This window comes from Tachysurus vachellii, chromosome 7, assembly GCF_030014155.1.
Source record: "Tachysurus vachellii isolate PV-2020 chromosome 7, HZAU_Pvac_v1, whole genome shotgun sequence".
Taxonomy (NCBI): domain Eukaryota; kingdom Metazoa; phylum Chordata; class Actinopteri; order Siluriformes; family Bagridae; genus Tachysurus; species Tachysurus vachellii.
In genome coordinates this window covers 9,557,357-9,572,817 of record NC_083466.1, presented here as the reverse complement: position 1 = coordinate 9,572,817, position 15,461 = coordinate 9,557,357, and the positions used below count along the sequence as shown (strand labels likewise).

The window sequence follows — 15,461 nt, the reverse complement described above, 5'->3', positions numbered from 1 at the left end:
ATTGAACAACTCAATCTATCCTGTTTGGAATGGAGAACAACTAGAACAGTGATAAGATGATTTTGAGAAAAGATTCCTGAGTGATTTTGGACTCACCAGTTGAGAACCTGGGGAATAAAGCGGCTCCCGGACAGGGCTATCAATTCTTGGGGGATCAGCTGATGGAACCTGTGGAAATAATATTGAAAAGTGATTATATGAGATTAAGTGAGTAAATAAACCTGTGAGACTGTGTTTCATCACCTGTGGTGATGATCATGAAAGCCATGCAGACTTCAACATTATAGTGCCATATGTGAGAACACAGACCTATATTTGGTAATCATATATAACAGGTTTGTCATCTCGATTACATCTTCATTACATAATTACATACATACAATAATTTAAGGTATTAAGTATCCAATCACAAAGTTACAGTAAAGTTGATTAACACATTTATATATTTATTTTTGATAGAAAAAATGTATTTTTTTAGCTGCAGATTTTTATTTTTTCAAATTTGAGAATATATGAATGTAATGTACTCAGTAAACATTTGCTTATAAGTCTAGATGGTAAAGGTCAAGTGGCCCATTTTTCATCAAGACCTGTTGATTTCACATATCAAGCATTTCCAGTCCCGTAAAACAAGGGGATGTGGGTGCAGGTTATCATTCCGACTGAGCAGAAGCTCAGAGTTAATTACACAAGTGGAATCAGTTGAGGCACCTGCTTGATTAGAAAAAAAAAACCCTGCAAACTGGCCACACCGCCCCTTTGTGGATAAGATTTGAGACCTCTGCTCTAAAATGAACCTTCAAATGCCAATGGCTTGAGAGTTTTGTCCTTGCAGCAAAATAAGGAATTACCTTTTATTATTTATTTATTTATTTATTATAAATTGCTAACCCATGATCGCTCATGCCACCAACCAATGTTAGGATCAAACGGTGTGCAAATAAAAGTGTAAAAAAGTGTACATACTCCTAAAACTTGGTTATTTAGTTTTACCAAAATAATTAAATTAAAAAGCAAAGCATGCGCTTGACTCAAATGTGTTAGAGCATCCGCGTGTTTTTTTTTTTTAATGGTATATTGTATAATTCGAGAGAGAACAAATACAGTTTTGCATTTTTAAAAAAGTGACAGTCCATGCTGCTTCCAAATAAAGGAAGAAAAAAAAAAAAGTCATTCACAAACACACCGGTCAAATTGCTTGCCTTATTGTACAACAAGGTCTGAAGGTGCCCTTGCCTGCCATAACCTGTGGGCGGCCCTGAAAGAATGCGTTCCTCGAGGGGGCGGCCCTTACCCTTACGGTTAGCTACCAAAAAGGGATTTTCTTTGAAACAGATTGGCTGAGAGTCCACGAGACATTCCTCTTCCTGTGTTTCCTCTGTGACTGCGGACGATGGACTGGGGTCCTGTGGCATAGCTTCGGTTTGTCTGAGTGCTGTGGAGGTCGTAATTGAGCACAATGAGGATGAGGGAAGGACAGGGGCATCTACATGGTACAGGGTTGCGTGAGCTTTCTCAAAGCACAGGGGATCTATAGTGCCAGACGACCTGGCCTGAAGAGCACTCTCCATGGGACAGGATTCAGTAAAAGAAGAAGACAGCTGAAGAGTAAGAGAGTAATGAAAGAGAGGTGAAAGAGTGAAAATAAATCAGGTGGAAAAAGCAAAGAAAAAAAAAAGGAAAAATAAATAATCATGAAGGCAGGATACAGATGCCATAAGACTGAACAGCCAAGATCACATTAAGATCTATATACAGCTATCCTATTTTAGAGAAATATATCACCATTTACAGTTACCAAATTCCCCACAACATGTCTCACTATTGCTCAATATCTGCCTCAGTGTGAAAACACTTTGCTGAGAGATCTTTATGACTAGACTTAATGAATCTTGATCCAATCTGACCAGCAGCATTAGGGTTAGCAAATCCTATGACTACTAAATTTGAGACTTCTAAATTCAGCCTGGGCAATACCACCAGTCTGAAAATAGTCACCTTGATAACAGTGGTGCTGTAATGCATGGGGGTCGGTGCTCTATGCTAATAGAACAAGGTCAGTAGATAGGAATGCAACCCAAAGACCTTTCAGTAAAGACAGCTGCACACTATGTCACACTGCACGGTTGCTTTACAGCCATGACTCAGTCAAAAAGCACTAAAAGACTGAAAACACGGCAAGTAGCATTTCTTGTTTCAGCCTCACTGCACAGAGCTCAACCAGTAGTCTATACATTAATACGTAGAAACATCATTGAACTCTGAAAGACAACATTCCAAACCTCTACACTTGACAAAATATATCTAGAGGATGCTGTGTGAAGCCTGTTTTCACAAGCTAACTGTCCCTTCCTTCTTCTTGCACTATATCACTCTTCTTGAAAGGCTTTCCAAACAGCTGCATGCCCAAAGTAGGCTAAATGTTCAAAAAAGCAAACAACGCTCAATATGCAAAGTGGGAATACATGTAAATCACTAAACTGCCATCATGCAAATCACTAAATTAATTTACAAATGAATAACCGTTTCTTTATCAAGCAATAAGTAAGCGAAATGGAGCTCAAAAAAAAAAACAGTATACGGAACCATTAATGAAAATATTGCAGCTCATATCAAAGTTTGTATTAAAGCATCAATACAGCATAAATCTAAAAGAACTATATACCTATACTACAGCAAAACAACATCCAGGCAATGTCGAGTTTATATCCAAAACAAGTACAATTCACAAAAAAAAAAAAAACAAAACAAAACAAAAAAAAAAACTAAAGAAAAACAGAGAAGGAAATTAGAATTTAGGACATGAATGAAGAAAAAGGAAATACAAAAGCTTTGAAGAGAAATAGTACAGAAACTCACTTTAAAGCGAATTACAGGGGAGAGATTTCTGGTTTGCTCTTCGTCTGTCTGCTGATAAAGAACTCTTAGAGACGTGATTAAGCTCTATCATGGGAACCTTCCTCCTCGGGGGTCCGCCCAGAGTGACTAGCATATCCAACCAGCCACTCACATACTATCATTTTTAAAATAACCTCTGAACACTTGTCAGCTGTCATCCTAATCCCTCTGTACAGTTTACTCATGGGAATGAGGAACCATTTACACCATAATGTTTGAGGTGCAGGAGACTGAATGAGTATTTAGTCATTTCCTCCACTTGGCATGAATGTAAATTAAGACCAAGAGGTCACGATTTTGTTCTCCAGAATAAACAAAACCCAAAAGAGGTGGCATAACAGCAATGCAAAGGAAGTGCTTCACAATAATTACCAAAATGTGCACATGCAACCAACAAAACACATGATTTTAAAGTTTCTGTTTTAAATGATCAAAATTGCCATGTTTACAATATAATTTAAATGACATTCAAAATCGTCCATTTAGCTAAGAGAGGCAATTTGCTAACTGATTCATTAATAGCCGATTCAAAGTACAAGTCTGGCTAATATATAGCTCTAGCTATATAGGCATGTATGTATGTATGTATAGTACCTACATTAATAAAGGGGTGGAGCATGTTGTGAATTGTTTTAATAGCACTAACTTCCATAACGTATGGACATGAGGAGAAAGGATACATAGTTCTTTTTCCTACGTAGTTTAGGTTTGTTTCCCTATTATTTCCAAAAACATGTCCACAAGGACTTTTTCTTAGAATATGTTGAAATTTTCCTGTGTTTCTCTGGTTACAAAGACTAGCACTGACACATTGGTATACGTCAATGTTCTTTTACACCACGCTCATGGAACGGAATGCACATTACACAATATGTGCAAATGGATGACCCGGAAACGCGTCCTTTATAGAAACGGTCACAGGCCCAGACTCACCCGATTGACCCTCTGCAGGCTGGTCGTGGGAAGAGCTGCCAGTGTCTTGTAGTCCAGTTTCAGAGGTCCAGTGCTCATGCTCTGCAGAAAAAATGACAAACCATTACACTATAATGTTGTACTGTTTCTTTCAGCAGTAGACAGAACAGGTGTTGTGATAATCAGTGTTTCATAAGGAACAAGCAGATGTGTGGTTGCAATCCAACTCCAAAGCAAAGTGCTGCCCTCAGATGGCCCAAGCTATCCTAAAGCAGCAGGGGCAGAAAGCCTCACCTCAGTCTCCTCCTCCAGCAGACGAGTAGCCGCTTCACGCTCCAAGCGCATACGCTCCTTCAGCAAAAGGGGGAGGGGTAAAGGAGGAGGGGATGGGGTGGCCAGTCACACAAATGAGGTCATAGACCAAAAAGTAATGGCCGGTGAACACACGTATACATCCATTCAAACGATGGGGAAAGAAATGATGTTGTGCACGAATGAATAATACAATGGGAAAAAAATGTGGCAGGAGAGATGTTAATAAAATGAATGAATAAAAGGGTGAGTGAGAATGACACCCATGTCCATTCAGGAAGTGGTGGGGAAAAGAGGGGAACAGAAAGGAAGAAAAGGGACAGAACCCACACATATTAGCACAAGTTATAAGGGAAGCTATCGGGAATATGGAAAAGCTACTGCTGATGCCCTGATCTCATGTCCTCTATGACACACCTTAGAAAGCCCTGCATTTGTGTGTTCACTCACCACTTTCTCCATCTCCTCCCGCTCCCACTGAGACGTCTCTCTCACCATCTCAACCTCCTTTTGGAAGAAAATGGCAACATGGTTCCTTGTTTTTTTTTCCCCCCCATTTCTGCCCCTGACTTCCTCTAAGAAATGATCTGCAGACTGATGTACAAACAACTCACCTTCTGCATGATGTCCATCTCTTCAGGGCTCAAATCTCTGTCTATCGACGAGATGCTCTCCATGCTGTTCTTTCGAACAATTCCAGCAGCAAATGGGTTTGCGATGACACCTGGTGAAGCCTGGGCAAAGATCAGAGAGGAAAAACAACCATCTGAGTGTTTTGGGTCTCGTTCTTTTGTGTGCATTTACAGATTCAGCTGAAAATGTACCTCCATGCCGGCAACGTTTCTGGGGTCAAAGCCATCACACACCAGCATGACCAAAGTATCTCCCGTGGCACGCAAGACCCTGACTGCCTCCGTATGAGTCATACCAAGGAGACTGTGATTGCCCACCTCTAGGATTCTCATACCCACCCTCAGGCGAGCATCTCGTGCTGCGGCACCACTGGAGCTCACCTAAACATCCGAGATAATAGTTACATTCCTTCCTTCCAGCCTAATAAGCATGAGATATGCTCAAAAATCTGTCAATACAAACTAAACATTGTTTTTACCTTCGAGATGAAAATGCCCTCATCTGTTGGATCAAAGGGGTTGCCTGCATGCCCTCTGGCCCCTCCTCGGATACTGATGCCAAGCTTCTCCCCAGGCTGCTTGTTAATTACAATGTCCTATACACATTGAGATAAGCAGATTAATTCCCTCACTGAGCAGTTTCCAGCACCTTCAATGTATCTGAGGGCATGCGAGTGCTGCTCCATCCAAAATGTTTGTGTGAATGTTACCTGCATGCCAGGAGGTGAGGGGTCTCTGCGAACTAGCATGCGGATCTCCTTGCTGTTTGAGAGAAGGGCTTTGACAGCCTCCTGGTGGGTGGCGTGTCGCAGGTCAGTGGAGTTTACCTCTAGGATGCGGTCACCAACTCGTAACCCACTCTGACAGGCTAAACCACGAGGGACCACCTATTCACACACGAAAAAAGGTAGTCAGAAAACATAAAACAAATATTATTTTATATTAGGTTGCTGGCAAAGCTTGGCAAAAAGTTACCTTTGATATAAACACTCCTGGTTCAGTGATGCCAAATGGGTGGCTGGCATGGTCACTGCCCCCCACGATGCTCAGACCCAGAGGACCACCCGTTTTGACCAGTGTCACTTCCTGTGAGGGCAAGAAATAATGTCAGGGAACATGTATTAAAAAATGATGGCACATTTAACATACTGAACAAGTTTCTCTCTATTCAATGTATAAAATGACTTTTTTTTTTTTAAAATCACTTTTTATTTTAACTAGTAGATGAAACTTAAAAAATAAATAACTGTACTTTAATTCAAGATAAAAGTTTTCAAAAGGGACAAACGCTATTACAAAACATCCACAAACAGGCGTTCATACCGTGCACCATTTTCTCTGGGACGCATTTATGTTAAGCACCAAGAAAAAGAGGTGACGGTAATGAGCAATGTGGCTTTAGTCAGTATTTTATAACCCAAAAACAGCCATCAATTCTCACCATCAAATAAGCTATTAAAAAAATCTACAGGTTCCTATTTTCTATACATATAAACATCAGATAAACAAACTCTGACTGGTGATATTTTCAGTCATCAAAAAGTCACCAAGGTACACAGACTTCCTGTACAACATTGTCTTTCTGAATACTACTGAAGGTTCTCACCTCTATAGGGTACTCATCCTCCATGAGATGGTTCCCCAAGCGGTCATCACCGGCCTCTTCTTGATCTGGTGAATCTGAGGGCTCCGGAGGAGGAGGTGAGTGGGAGCGTGTTCGGCCTGGAGAGCCGCTCGCTTGTTCCCGCTCCACTAGCAGCGAGATGGTGGGTGAGGTTCCAGTAAGCAGCACTACTGCTTGGTCATGCCTGGCTTCTGTCATGTCTACACCATTGATCTAAAGCAACAGTCACACACCACAGAAGGTGAACGGAAGGTAACGGGAGTCTTGAACATCCAGCAGTGCTGGACAGGATTGAGGCAGGTTTTCATGCTTAGAAGCTCAATATCATCACCATGTCATAATCTCTAGCAGATACATGTGTTCTCTGTTAGACAATTCATTAGCCATACATTTTCTTCGATTCAGGCAGATGTTAGTTTAAACAAGTGTTACAGGGCTTCCAAACATCAAAAAGCACAACTACAGCACACTCAGTTACCCACAAACCTATTTAGGGTATAATTTACAAAACAAATTCAAAGAGTTGGTCTTAATTAATAAACATGCATGCGGCCCGAGGGGGTTTGTTTGAGCGGGTTAGACTGATTAAGGGAGGAAAGAGAAGAGTGAAAACCCAAAAGGGCTACAGCATGCAAAATGGAAAGCATAACCTTTGCAGAAAACTTCAAAACCCAGCCTCAAATGTATGAAATTTAGAAATATGCTTATTCATCCATCCCTTAAACTACATCAAGTATTGCCTAAAACTTATCAAGCTAGTTAATATATGAAATTGCTGATATACTCAAATTGTCCGGTTTGCCTTTACCAATTTTAAACCCAGGAGTATTACTCTTCAAAAGTGTAGTCTTAAACTGACAAAGGCAATGTAATAACACACTCAGAAAACTAACTGCCCCAAATCTAACTGCCCAAATATTTACTCCTGAATTAGACTATTAACTGGTTAATTTCCCAATAGTGACAGAGACCAGCACTGACCATTCAGTATCGGCGCTTACCATTGGCTGCTGTTATGTTAACAAGGCAACCACTTACCCACAGAATCCCCCCCACCCCATCACAGTGACCATCACCAGGCAAGGAAGAAGTGCGTTAATGTGTCCATGCAAGGACAGTAAAAGAGAAAGAACTCAAAAAGAGATAAGGAGTGTCAACGAGAGATCAAGAACAGCTGTCCATCTATATTATATTATATTATATTATATTATATTATATTATAACAATCCATCTATATTAAAACAAATGCAGAACAAATGTTGGGGAAGGGGGAGGGGGGGTTTACACAGTTGCACATAATTAAAACACTTACAACACAACCATGTGTCGTCTTCAGCAAAAGAAGAAGAAAAGAGGCAGAAGGTTGAGAGCATGCAGGAGGATCATTTTAGTCAACAGATTCAATTACTTTACTAAGCAGAGCGCATGAAAACGTTCCCATGGTTCATTTATAGTGGCAACACTGAAACCGTTTCCTTGACATTTTTTTATGCCATCGCTGAGAGAAAGGGGGGGGGGGGGAGAGAGAGAGAGAGAGAGAGAGAGAGAGAGAGAGAGAGAGAGAGAGAGAGAGCTTCACTCACAGATATGACTCTGTCTCCTACGTGAAGGATGTTGTCTCGGTGAGCAGCACCTCCTTCGGCGATGCGAGAGATGAAGATTCCCTAATACGGAGGAAGAAGAGAAGTGATTTCTGCAGGTATTACTACAAGACCACACTGGCATGACTGTGAACCCAAATAAGTCCAGGTTTTGAGGACAAACATACATTTATCTAGCAACATACTGCCATTGTATCTATAAACATTTCATTGCACAAAATGTATATCAGTGTTTGTGGTGAGATCGCAGGCAAGGTTTATTTATACATTTTTACACAAATACTAATTTGATTGGTCTTGTGGTGCACTGTGTGCATCACTCTCTTCATCTGTGTTTGCCATGTCCGGCTTTCGTTTCCTAAATCGAAACCCTTGCTACAAGAGAATTAGTGACACCATAAGCGGACGTGACAAAAATGACCATTTTCAGTACTATACCATTTGTCTGAAAATGTAAAATCAACATGATCTAGCTAGCCAGGAAACGTACAGTAACTTGAATAAGAAGCCTTGTTGAGCAGAAAACCATCCCAGCATGCATTCATACAAAAATTTAACTTCATCAGATTCCACTCCTCTTACCTATGACTCACCTAACCTGGACAGTTCATTAATAGGGGAAAAAAAAAATCCCAAAATCTCTAACGACTGTTGTGTGTGAAAATTCCAACAGTTTCTGAAATCCTCAAAGCAGCCTTTCTGGTATCAACAGCCTTCTATGATTAATGTCAGTTTGATGTCTGATGTGAACATTAACTGAAGCGCTTGCTAATTTGTTGTGCTACTGCTACATGACTGGCTGATTAGATAACTGCAGGAATGTGCAGGTTTACAGGAGTTCCTACATGACCCAAAATGTGACACAAGCCTAAAGAAAAGTTGTAAGGTAGTCTAAATTCTAAATGTTGGAGGGACTTCTTTAATGTTAAAACAATTAAGAGATTTTGTACATCACATGCTCATACTCAGGCGCATAGGACTACCACGCCATACACCGTATAGACACACACACACACACACACACACACACACACACATCGTAATGAAACGCAGCCATTAACATGCACTAGATATTCTACAGCTAGACTGATTACCAAGACAAAAAGAAAAGCAGGACGGCCACACAATTCGTTCACGGCAAAGCAGCAACACTTACATTTACTCAGCATTTAGCTGAGTGTAAGAGGAGGCTGTTAATGTTTTATATTTCTGTAAGGTGAGCAAGAGAGCAGCAACACATGTGGTCTTGTGTGATGAGCCCAAAATACACTTTTTCTCCACCCTGCCTTAAACACCAGTTCCTGCTCAGATGTCAGTGTTTGCTATTCATATCTCTGTTGCCTTGGTGGCATCACAAAGCTCTAAACTGGAACAGGTTGCAGCAGTGCAGAAAGTGTGCTAGTACAGGTCTCTTATCAACAGCACTATGAAAAAAATAAAACTTTCAGAAGAACGAACCCTGGCAAGATGCTGAAAGACTAAACTAAAGGACATTTCTGGGTTAAAAGGTTGTATTTGAGTGAATCTGGGGGCATGAATCTAGCATTTGAATGTCACAATTTGATCTAATACTAGTTATTTTAACCTCCTGGAATACTGAAGACTTTTTAATGCGTCAAAAAATCTTTCAACATTATAAGAACAAAAAACAAAAATAAAGTACAACAGAATGTGAATATTGACAGAACATCTGATAAACCCTTATAGTGTCAAATGTATCCTATAATTTTTCTATCATACCAAAATACAATTAAAAATATAAAAGTAACACAAAAAAAATCCTATAGTGATGCTGACCAAAATCTCCTCCTCCTAAATTGTATCTGCTATTAACAACTTGTCACTGGGAACTTTTTTTTTTGCCTAAAATGCTACAATAATCAATACTGATAATCAAATAATCAAAACAGATCTAAATAGGAGATACAAGCAAACGTTTACTACATGTGTAGAGTTCCTGATTTACCATGTCTCCTGTTCGATATGGGGTGGAGCCTTTTCCACCAGCAATGCTGAAGCCTAAGCCCTTGTCGTTACGGACTAAGCATGTGGCCAGGCGCTGGCAGGGGCCTGTGCTAAGGGCAGTGGATCCAGGTTCCAGGTTGAATGGTAGGCCGAAGGACCTCCTCTCCCGGGGAAAGTAATCATCCTCTGGTCTCAGGGGTGTAGTGGTGATAGGGTTCTCAGGCTCTACCATCCTCTCACGCAGAACAGTCATGGTCACTGCCGTTCCTGAGCTCCGCAAGGCCTCTACGGCCGTGTGGTGCTCTGCTCCCTGCAAATCTACACTGTTTACCTGAGAGCACAGGAAAGAAATGATACACTTTTGCTCGGCTGTCAATATCTGGTATGCCAACAAAATAGAGTCAAAAATGCATTGTAAAATATACAAAAGTTTAACACTGTGACAACACAAACCTACCTCCAATAATTTGTCTCCCACTTTGACCCCAGCTCGTGCAGCTGGACCGTCTTCTGACACACGAGAGATAAATATACCCTACAGAGAAACATGCTAGTATTCAATATCCAGCATACAAATCATGCTAAGAATTGAAGTAATCGTTTAATTATAAACTAATGTACCTCATCATCTCCCTTGTAAGGAGTGGATCCTTTCCCCCCAGCTATACTGATGCCTAATCCACCAGTTTGTCTCAGGATGCTCAGGACCAGCTATGGGTAAAGTGCAGGGATCAGACATTCATCAACTTCTCCTTTATACCTCCATAAACATCGGGTGAAACCAATAAAGAAGGGACCTCTCACTGAACAAACTACCCCTTCTAATGCAAGGGTGTCCAGTTGTATCCAGAAAGAGCCGGTGTAGGTGCAGCCTTTCATTCACACACCTGGGTCAGAATGTTTGTTCAAGTCCTCCTAGTAAGTCAAAATAACAGGACGGAGGTGTACCTTCTTTTAATTAACTACAAAAAAAATTTATCTCTTTGTATAGGTGCTGCAGTTTGCATGGTAAGCAATTTTCTTGTGTGTCAATAACTTGCTGCTCAGAGCTCAAAGACCATCCAGTTTCTCCACTTAAAATTGTGGCTTTGTGGTAATGGCTCATGAACACACAACTTGTGAATATGAATGTTCTGACACGACTTGACCACAATATATTGAAAGCCAAGCTCAAATGATTAAACAGGTGGAATCGAGTGTAGTTTTACGCTTGACTGGAATGAAAACCTGCATGCACACACACAGGCCCTTTGTGGAGAGGTTTGGAACTCCCTGCTGGAATTCATGTCCACTTCTTTACTTAAATCAGTGATTTTTTTTTTTTTTACAATTTGTAATCTAGAGGGATAGACAGTACGGACAGTACAGTCATGGTGACAGACAATCCAATCCAAACATTCAGAACAGTTTCCTTTCGTAACTTTATGTGACCTCTAAGCCAAACAGAAGGGCAGGTCAGTGAACAGAACACTGAGCAACCCAAAGGGCATAATTTGCATTGTATTAGATCATGGATCATGGAATTTGCAACTGGTGACCACTTATGGAAAGGAAACCATGAACGTTGGAAAAGGATACTGAGTGGAACTGGACTATATTGATCCAATTAATTGCACCTTTTTGAAAACTGCATGTGAGAAGCCAATTGTTCGCTTGACACATGGCAACGACTTTTTATTGCAACTAGCTAGATTAAATTAAAACCTTTGGGTAAATCGTTTGTTACTCCACATTTGTTATGAGACAAAACAGAATGACAAACATTTACCTAAATCAATAACATGGCCATCTACATAATTGACTACTTTACACATAGAGAAAACAACCACATGCTAAGTGGATTAATACATGGGAAAACAAATCACTGTTACTTAAAATCACCAAACAGGTTAGTTGATAAAGACAAAGGTTAATAATCGAGTAAATGTGCGGAGGAGCAAGATGGATGCTGGCAATTTTACATAAGCAAGACATGCGAAATAGTCGGGAACACTACACTTGGATGACATAGAGGGCGTGAAATGAAACGACGAGCAATAAAATGAAGTGAAGCAGGATGCTCTGGGCCAGTAAGGTTCAAAAAGAGTTATTTATGCAGCATTTATAGCTAACTTATGTCTAGCTGACGACATTCTCTCGTTGTTTGCTGACAACACAGACGAGTTATCGCCTATTAAGGTTTAAATACGGCAAACCTGCATATCGTTCTGGTTTCTACAGGAAGTAGCAACTAAAAAAGCAGCAAATAACAATGACCGGAATGGAAACATGAAAGCACGCCTTTCTCTGATATACAGTGATAGCAGGTTGAGGCACAAAGCTGAAGCTAGCCTAAACAGGTCTAATGCGGTGTTCGAACCCAGGTTGGGAAGATGGAGCTTGGAACTGCATCATTTTTTATCTCTGTGTGTTCAAGTTACTAGAGGCTGTGTAGTACGTCACATATAATAATCAAGATGTATTGTATGTATTATTTCAATTACATTATTAAACTGTTTGACTGGTCGAATGAATTGATTTATTCATTTTATTGAGTTGATTTTTTTTAAACCGTATTAACGGTAACGGCTAGGAGTGTGAAACAGGTAAAGGTTTAGAAATAATATTTAAATAGTGTCAGTCATTTTTTGTACTACTTTTCCTGTGTTGTCTCTCAGTGTTGAGTCTGGAGTCTATCTCAGAAGACCCGGGGCACAAGATGGGGGAATCACTATAGACAAGGCTCCAAACCATCACAATCGCACACTGACACTAAGGACAATTTAGAGATGCCAATCGGCATGCAATAGGAAACCCCTGAAGCATGAAGATAACATTAAACTCAGGGCAGAGGCAAGAATCAACCCCTTAAACCCAGAGATGAATGGAAAACATGCTAACTACAAAGCCCATCGTTACATTAAAAACACTGAGGGGATCTGTAGCATTTGTTTAGTTAAAGGGTCTCTACGGCTGCAAAAGGTTTGAGAAGCCCCTGTTTACAGGCTACAACTAAGAAATTATGTACATTTGTCAGGCCTATTGCATTAGCCTATAAGTATTACGCCTATTTCTTACGGTATTATGACAGATGTTAAGGCTTGCAGTGCTAGTTAAATGTTGTTATGGGCTTTGCAGACATAACACAGAAAACAGCCATGCTAGTGTAAACTTGTGGTGAATTCATCGAAGTGAAGTATGAGCCAATGGAGGAAAAGCATATTGGCTGGAGTCTTGACTAAAAACTAAATAAATAAATATATAATAATGATGATGAAGATGATGATGATGTGTGTGTCTCAACGACTATCATTGCTGTACTTCCATCACATTAACACAAGCGTTTAAGTTTTACTGTGCCTTGACTTGACTTTGTGCTTAGGTGCGTCCCAATGGTCACTGAATGTCCAGGATCACGGTTCGACCATGCTACAATTTAATTGCAGTTGACTTGCTACAGATTCAGCTGATTGATCAAGAGTAGCAAAGGTGCTCATTGTCTATGTATGAAAAGCCTTACAACACAATTCAGATTTTGGAGGTGACTGAGGAAGAAAAGCTTTGGTCATGGAGCTAACCAAGTCGTCCAAACATGACTCAAACACATCTCACGAGGTTCTGTGTGGAAATTAGAGCCGTAAAAAGTACGGGTCTTTCTCAATCAGCTCCCTAGCTCAGTAGTTGCTCAGTGCACTGTGCGGGGAGTCGCGGATAATTTTGAGGTCTGTCTTGCACGGGAAGGATGGCCCCCTAAAAAGATTCCCCACAATGAACCACATACACTGGGGATCATCAAGGCTCATTTTGTTCCCTAACTACTTCAGTTTTTTAAGCCTCGGAGCTTGAAAAATAGAAAAAAATGCATGAACTTTACGTCAGCTTTGTCTACAAATGTAAGTAGTTTGTTACTGGTGTTGTCGCTATCAACCGAGCTCTTATGTTAGTGATGTATAACTTTATTTGTGCTCTATATACAAGGTTTGTTTGAATCGAACAACTTAAATCCACTAGCTAGCATATGAAGCTAATAAATTTATATGACATATAAAACTTAAAACTCATATGTTTTGGTTAGTACAGCAACTACAAAGCATCTAAAGTACTCCAAGGCTGAATGACAGATAAAACTTAACATCAGATTACTAAGCACACAGGATTATAGGTATGAATCTAGTGAATTGTGGAGATTAATCTCACTGCCACACACAGATATTGTAAGTCGTACCTGACCTCAATGTTTTCAGTTGCTGTTTAGATTAAAATTCACTCTTTGTATGTATACTATGTACTTGCTCTCTCCTTCTTCCAGTCTACAGACCACATCGGACTTTCACAAGTCTGATACTCTCTGATTTAATGATCTGAAAATAGACTATTTTATTGCTTTTGTCACAACTTTATGAGAAGAACCTTTTGCGGTGTGGTTAGAAGCAGGAGGTTTTTTGTTTGATTGTGGTGTTTTTTTATGGTTTTGTCATTTATTTATTTGTTAACAAAAGTATCCATTGTGAATTTTTTTCACACCGTGCACACCCCAAGCCTTAAATTGATTTTAATTGACTAATGATTTGGAGAGAAAAATGATTGCATTAGTGCAATGATGCCATGGAGACCATGACGAGGTCTGGATATTTTCTGTATGTAGTAAACATGTCCGAGTTGGAGAACAGGTTCTGATACATGCTCCTGGACCACAGAGTCTGACAGACTGAAAATAAAAAAGAGAGGCAGGCAGGCAGGCAGGCAGACAGACAGACAGACAGGAGAGAATAAGCAAGCCACAAGTACAATGGAACCCTGGTTAAAACAAGCATATTTAAGCACCTCGGCTGATCCTGAAGTAATGTTTAATTAAAGACAAACACTGATTAGCACTAACATGATCTCAGCTGCTTAATATCTGTCTCTCCTACAGGGTTCCATCACATTTGTGGCTTATGTGTTGAGTGACTGTGAGCAAATCCCTAGCTATTGGCCTCAATTATCCAGTGGTCTGTTTCTTCCTCTCCACTTCCTAACCACAGGTGAAGAGTGAAGTGAGTGAGAGAGAGAGAGAGAGAGAGAGAGACTGAGTAAGGAAAAAGAAAAAGAGAGACACAGCTGGATGGAGAGAGTAGGTACAGACCTCTTCCTCCTCAATTCGAGCAGGCTCAATCAGCAGATTATTGACTTGATCAAATGACACCCCCTGTTAGGATAGGAACCAGCAAGAGGGCATGCGGATTAGTGAGGCCAAGATAAAACCGGAGAAAAAAAAAAATAAATCAATCATCAGCACTCGCATCCTCCAGGACAACCCGCATCAAAAGAACGAATAAGGAAATAACACTGCACACACACACACACACACACCCACAAACACACTCACACACACACACAAACACCCCCACACACACACAATGAGAAAAGCAGAGCAGCAGCAGTTTTTGGGTCAAATGTTTTTTTGATTTGGCTGGGCAATAACATAATATTTTCATATATATTTCACCACAAAGCCACGTATGTATTCATTGCTTTGTGCCAGTTACTATTATTTTC

The 15,461-nt window shown here is 40.3% G+C and overlaps 1 protein-coding gene across 15 annotated transcripts in view; it reads right to left on the bottom strand.

The window, feature by feature from the left end:
- The window catches only part of scrib (scribble planar cell polarity protein), a 75,913-nt gene that overhangs the window by 12,839 nt on the left and 47,613 nt on the right, over positions 1-15,461 (bottom strand). For 11 of the 15 annotated variants that reach the window (XM_060874072.1, XM_060874078.1, XM_060874082.1 and 8 more), the window contains exons 16-30: positions 15,049-15,111; positions 10,566-10,655; positions 10,402-10,479; positions 9,946-10,275; positions 7,962-8,042; positions 6,361-6,591; positions 5,730-5,840; positions 5,465-5,641; positions 5,234-5,350; positions 4,947-5,135; positions 4,737-4,856; positions 4,573-4,629; positions 4,105-4,161; positions 3,832-3,912; positions 97-168 (exon numbers count right to left, since the gene is read on the bottom strand). In XM_060874072.1, the coding sequence (XP_060730055.1) occupies positions 97-168; positions 3,832-3,912; positions 4,105-4,161; positions 4,573-4,629; positions 4,737-4,856; positions 4,947-5,135; positions 5,234-5,350; positions 5,465-5,641; positions 5,730-5,840; positions 6,361-6,591; positions 7,962-8,042; positions 9,946-10,275; positions 10,402-10,479; positions 10,566-10,655; positions 15,049-15,111 (1,854 nt within the window). Of the gene's footprint in view, positions 1-96; positions 169-1,202; positions 1,602-3,831; positions 3,913-4,104; positions 4,162-4,572; positions 4,630-4,736; positions 4,857-4,946; positions 5,136-5,233; positions 5,351-5,464; positions 5,642-5,729; positions 5,841-6,360; positions 6,592-7,961; positions 8,043-9,945; positions 10,276-10,401; positions 10,480-10,565; positions 10,656-15,048; positions 15,112-15,461 lie in introns of all 15 variants that reach the window. The other 4 variants (XM_060874074.1, XM_060874085.1, XM_060874086.1 and 1 more) reach the window with 3 other exon arrangements.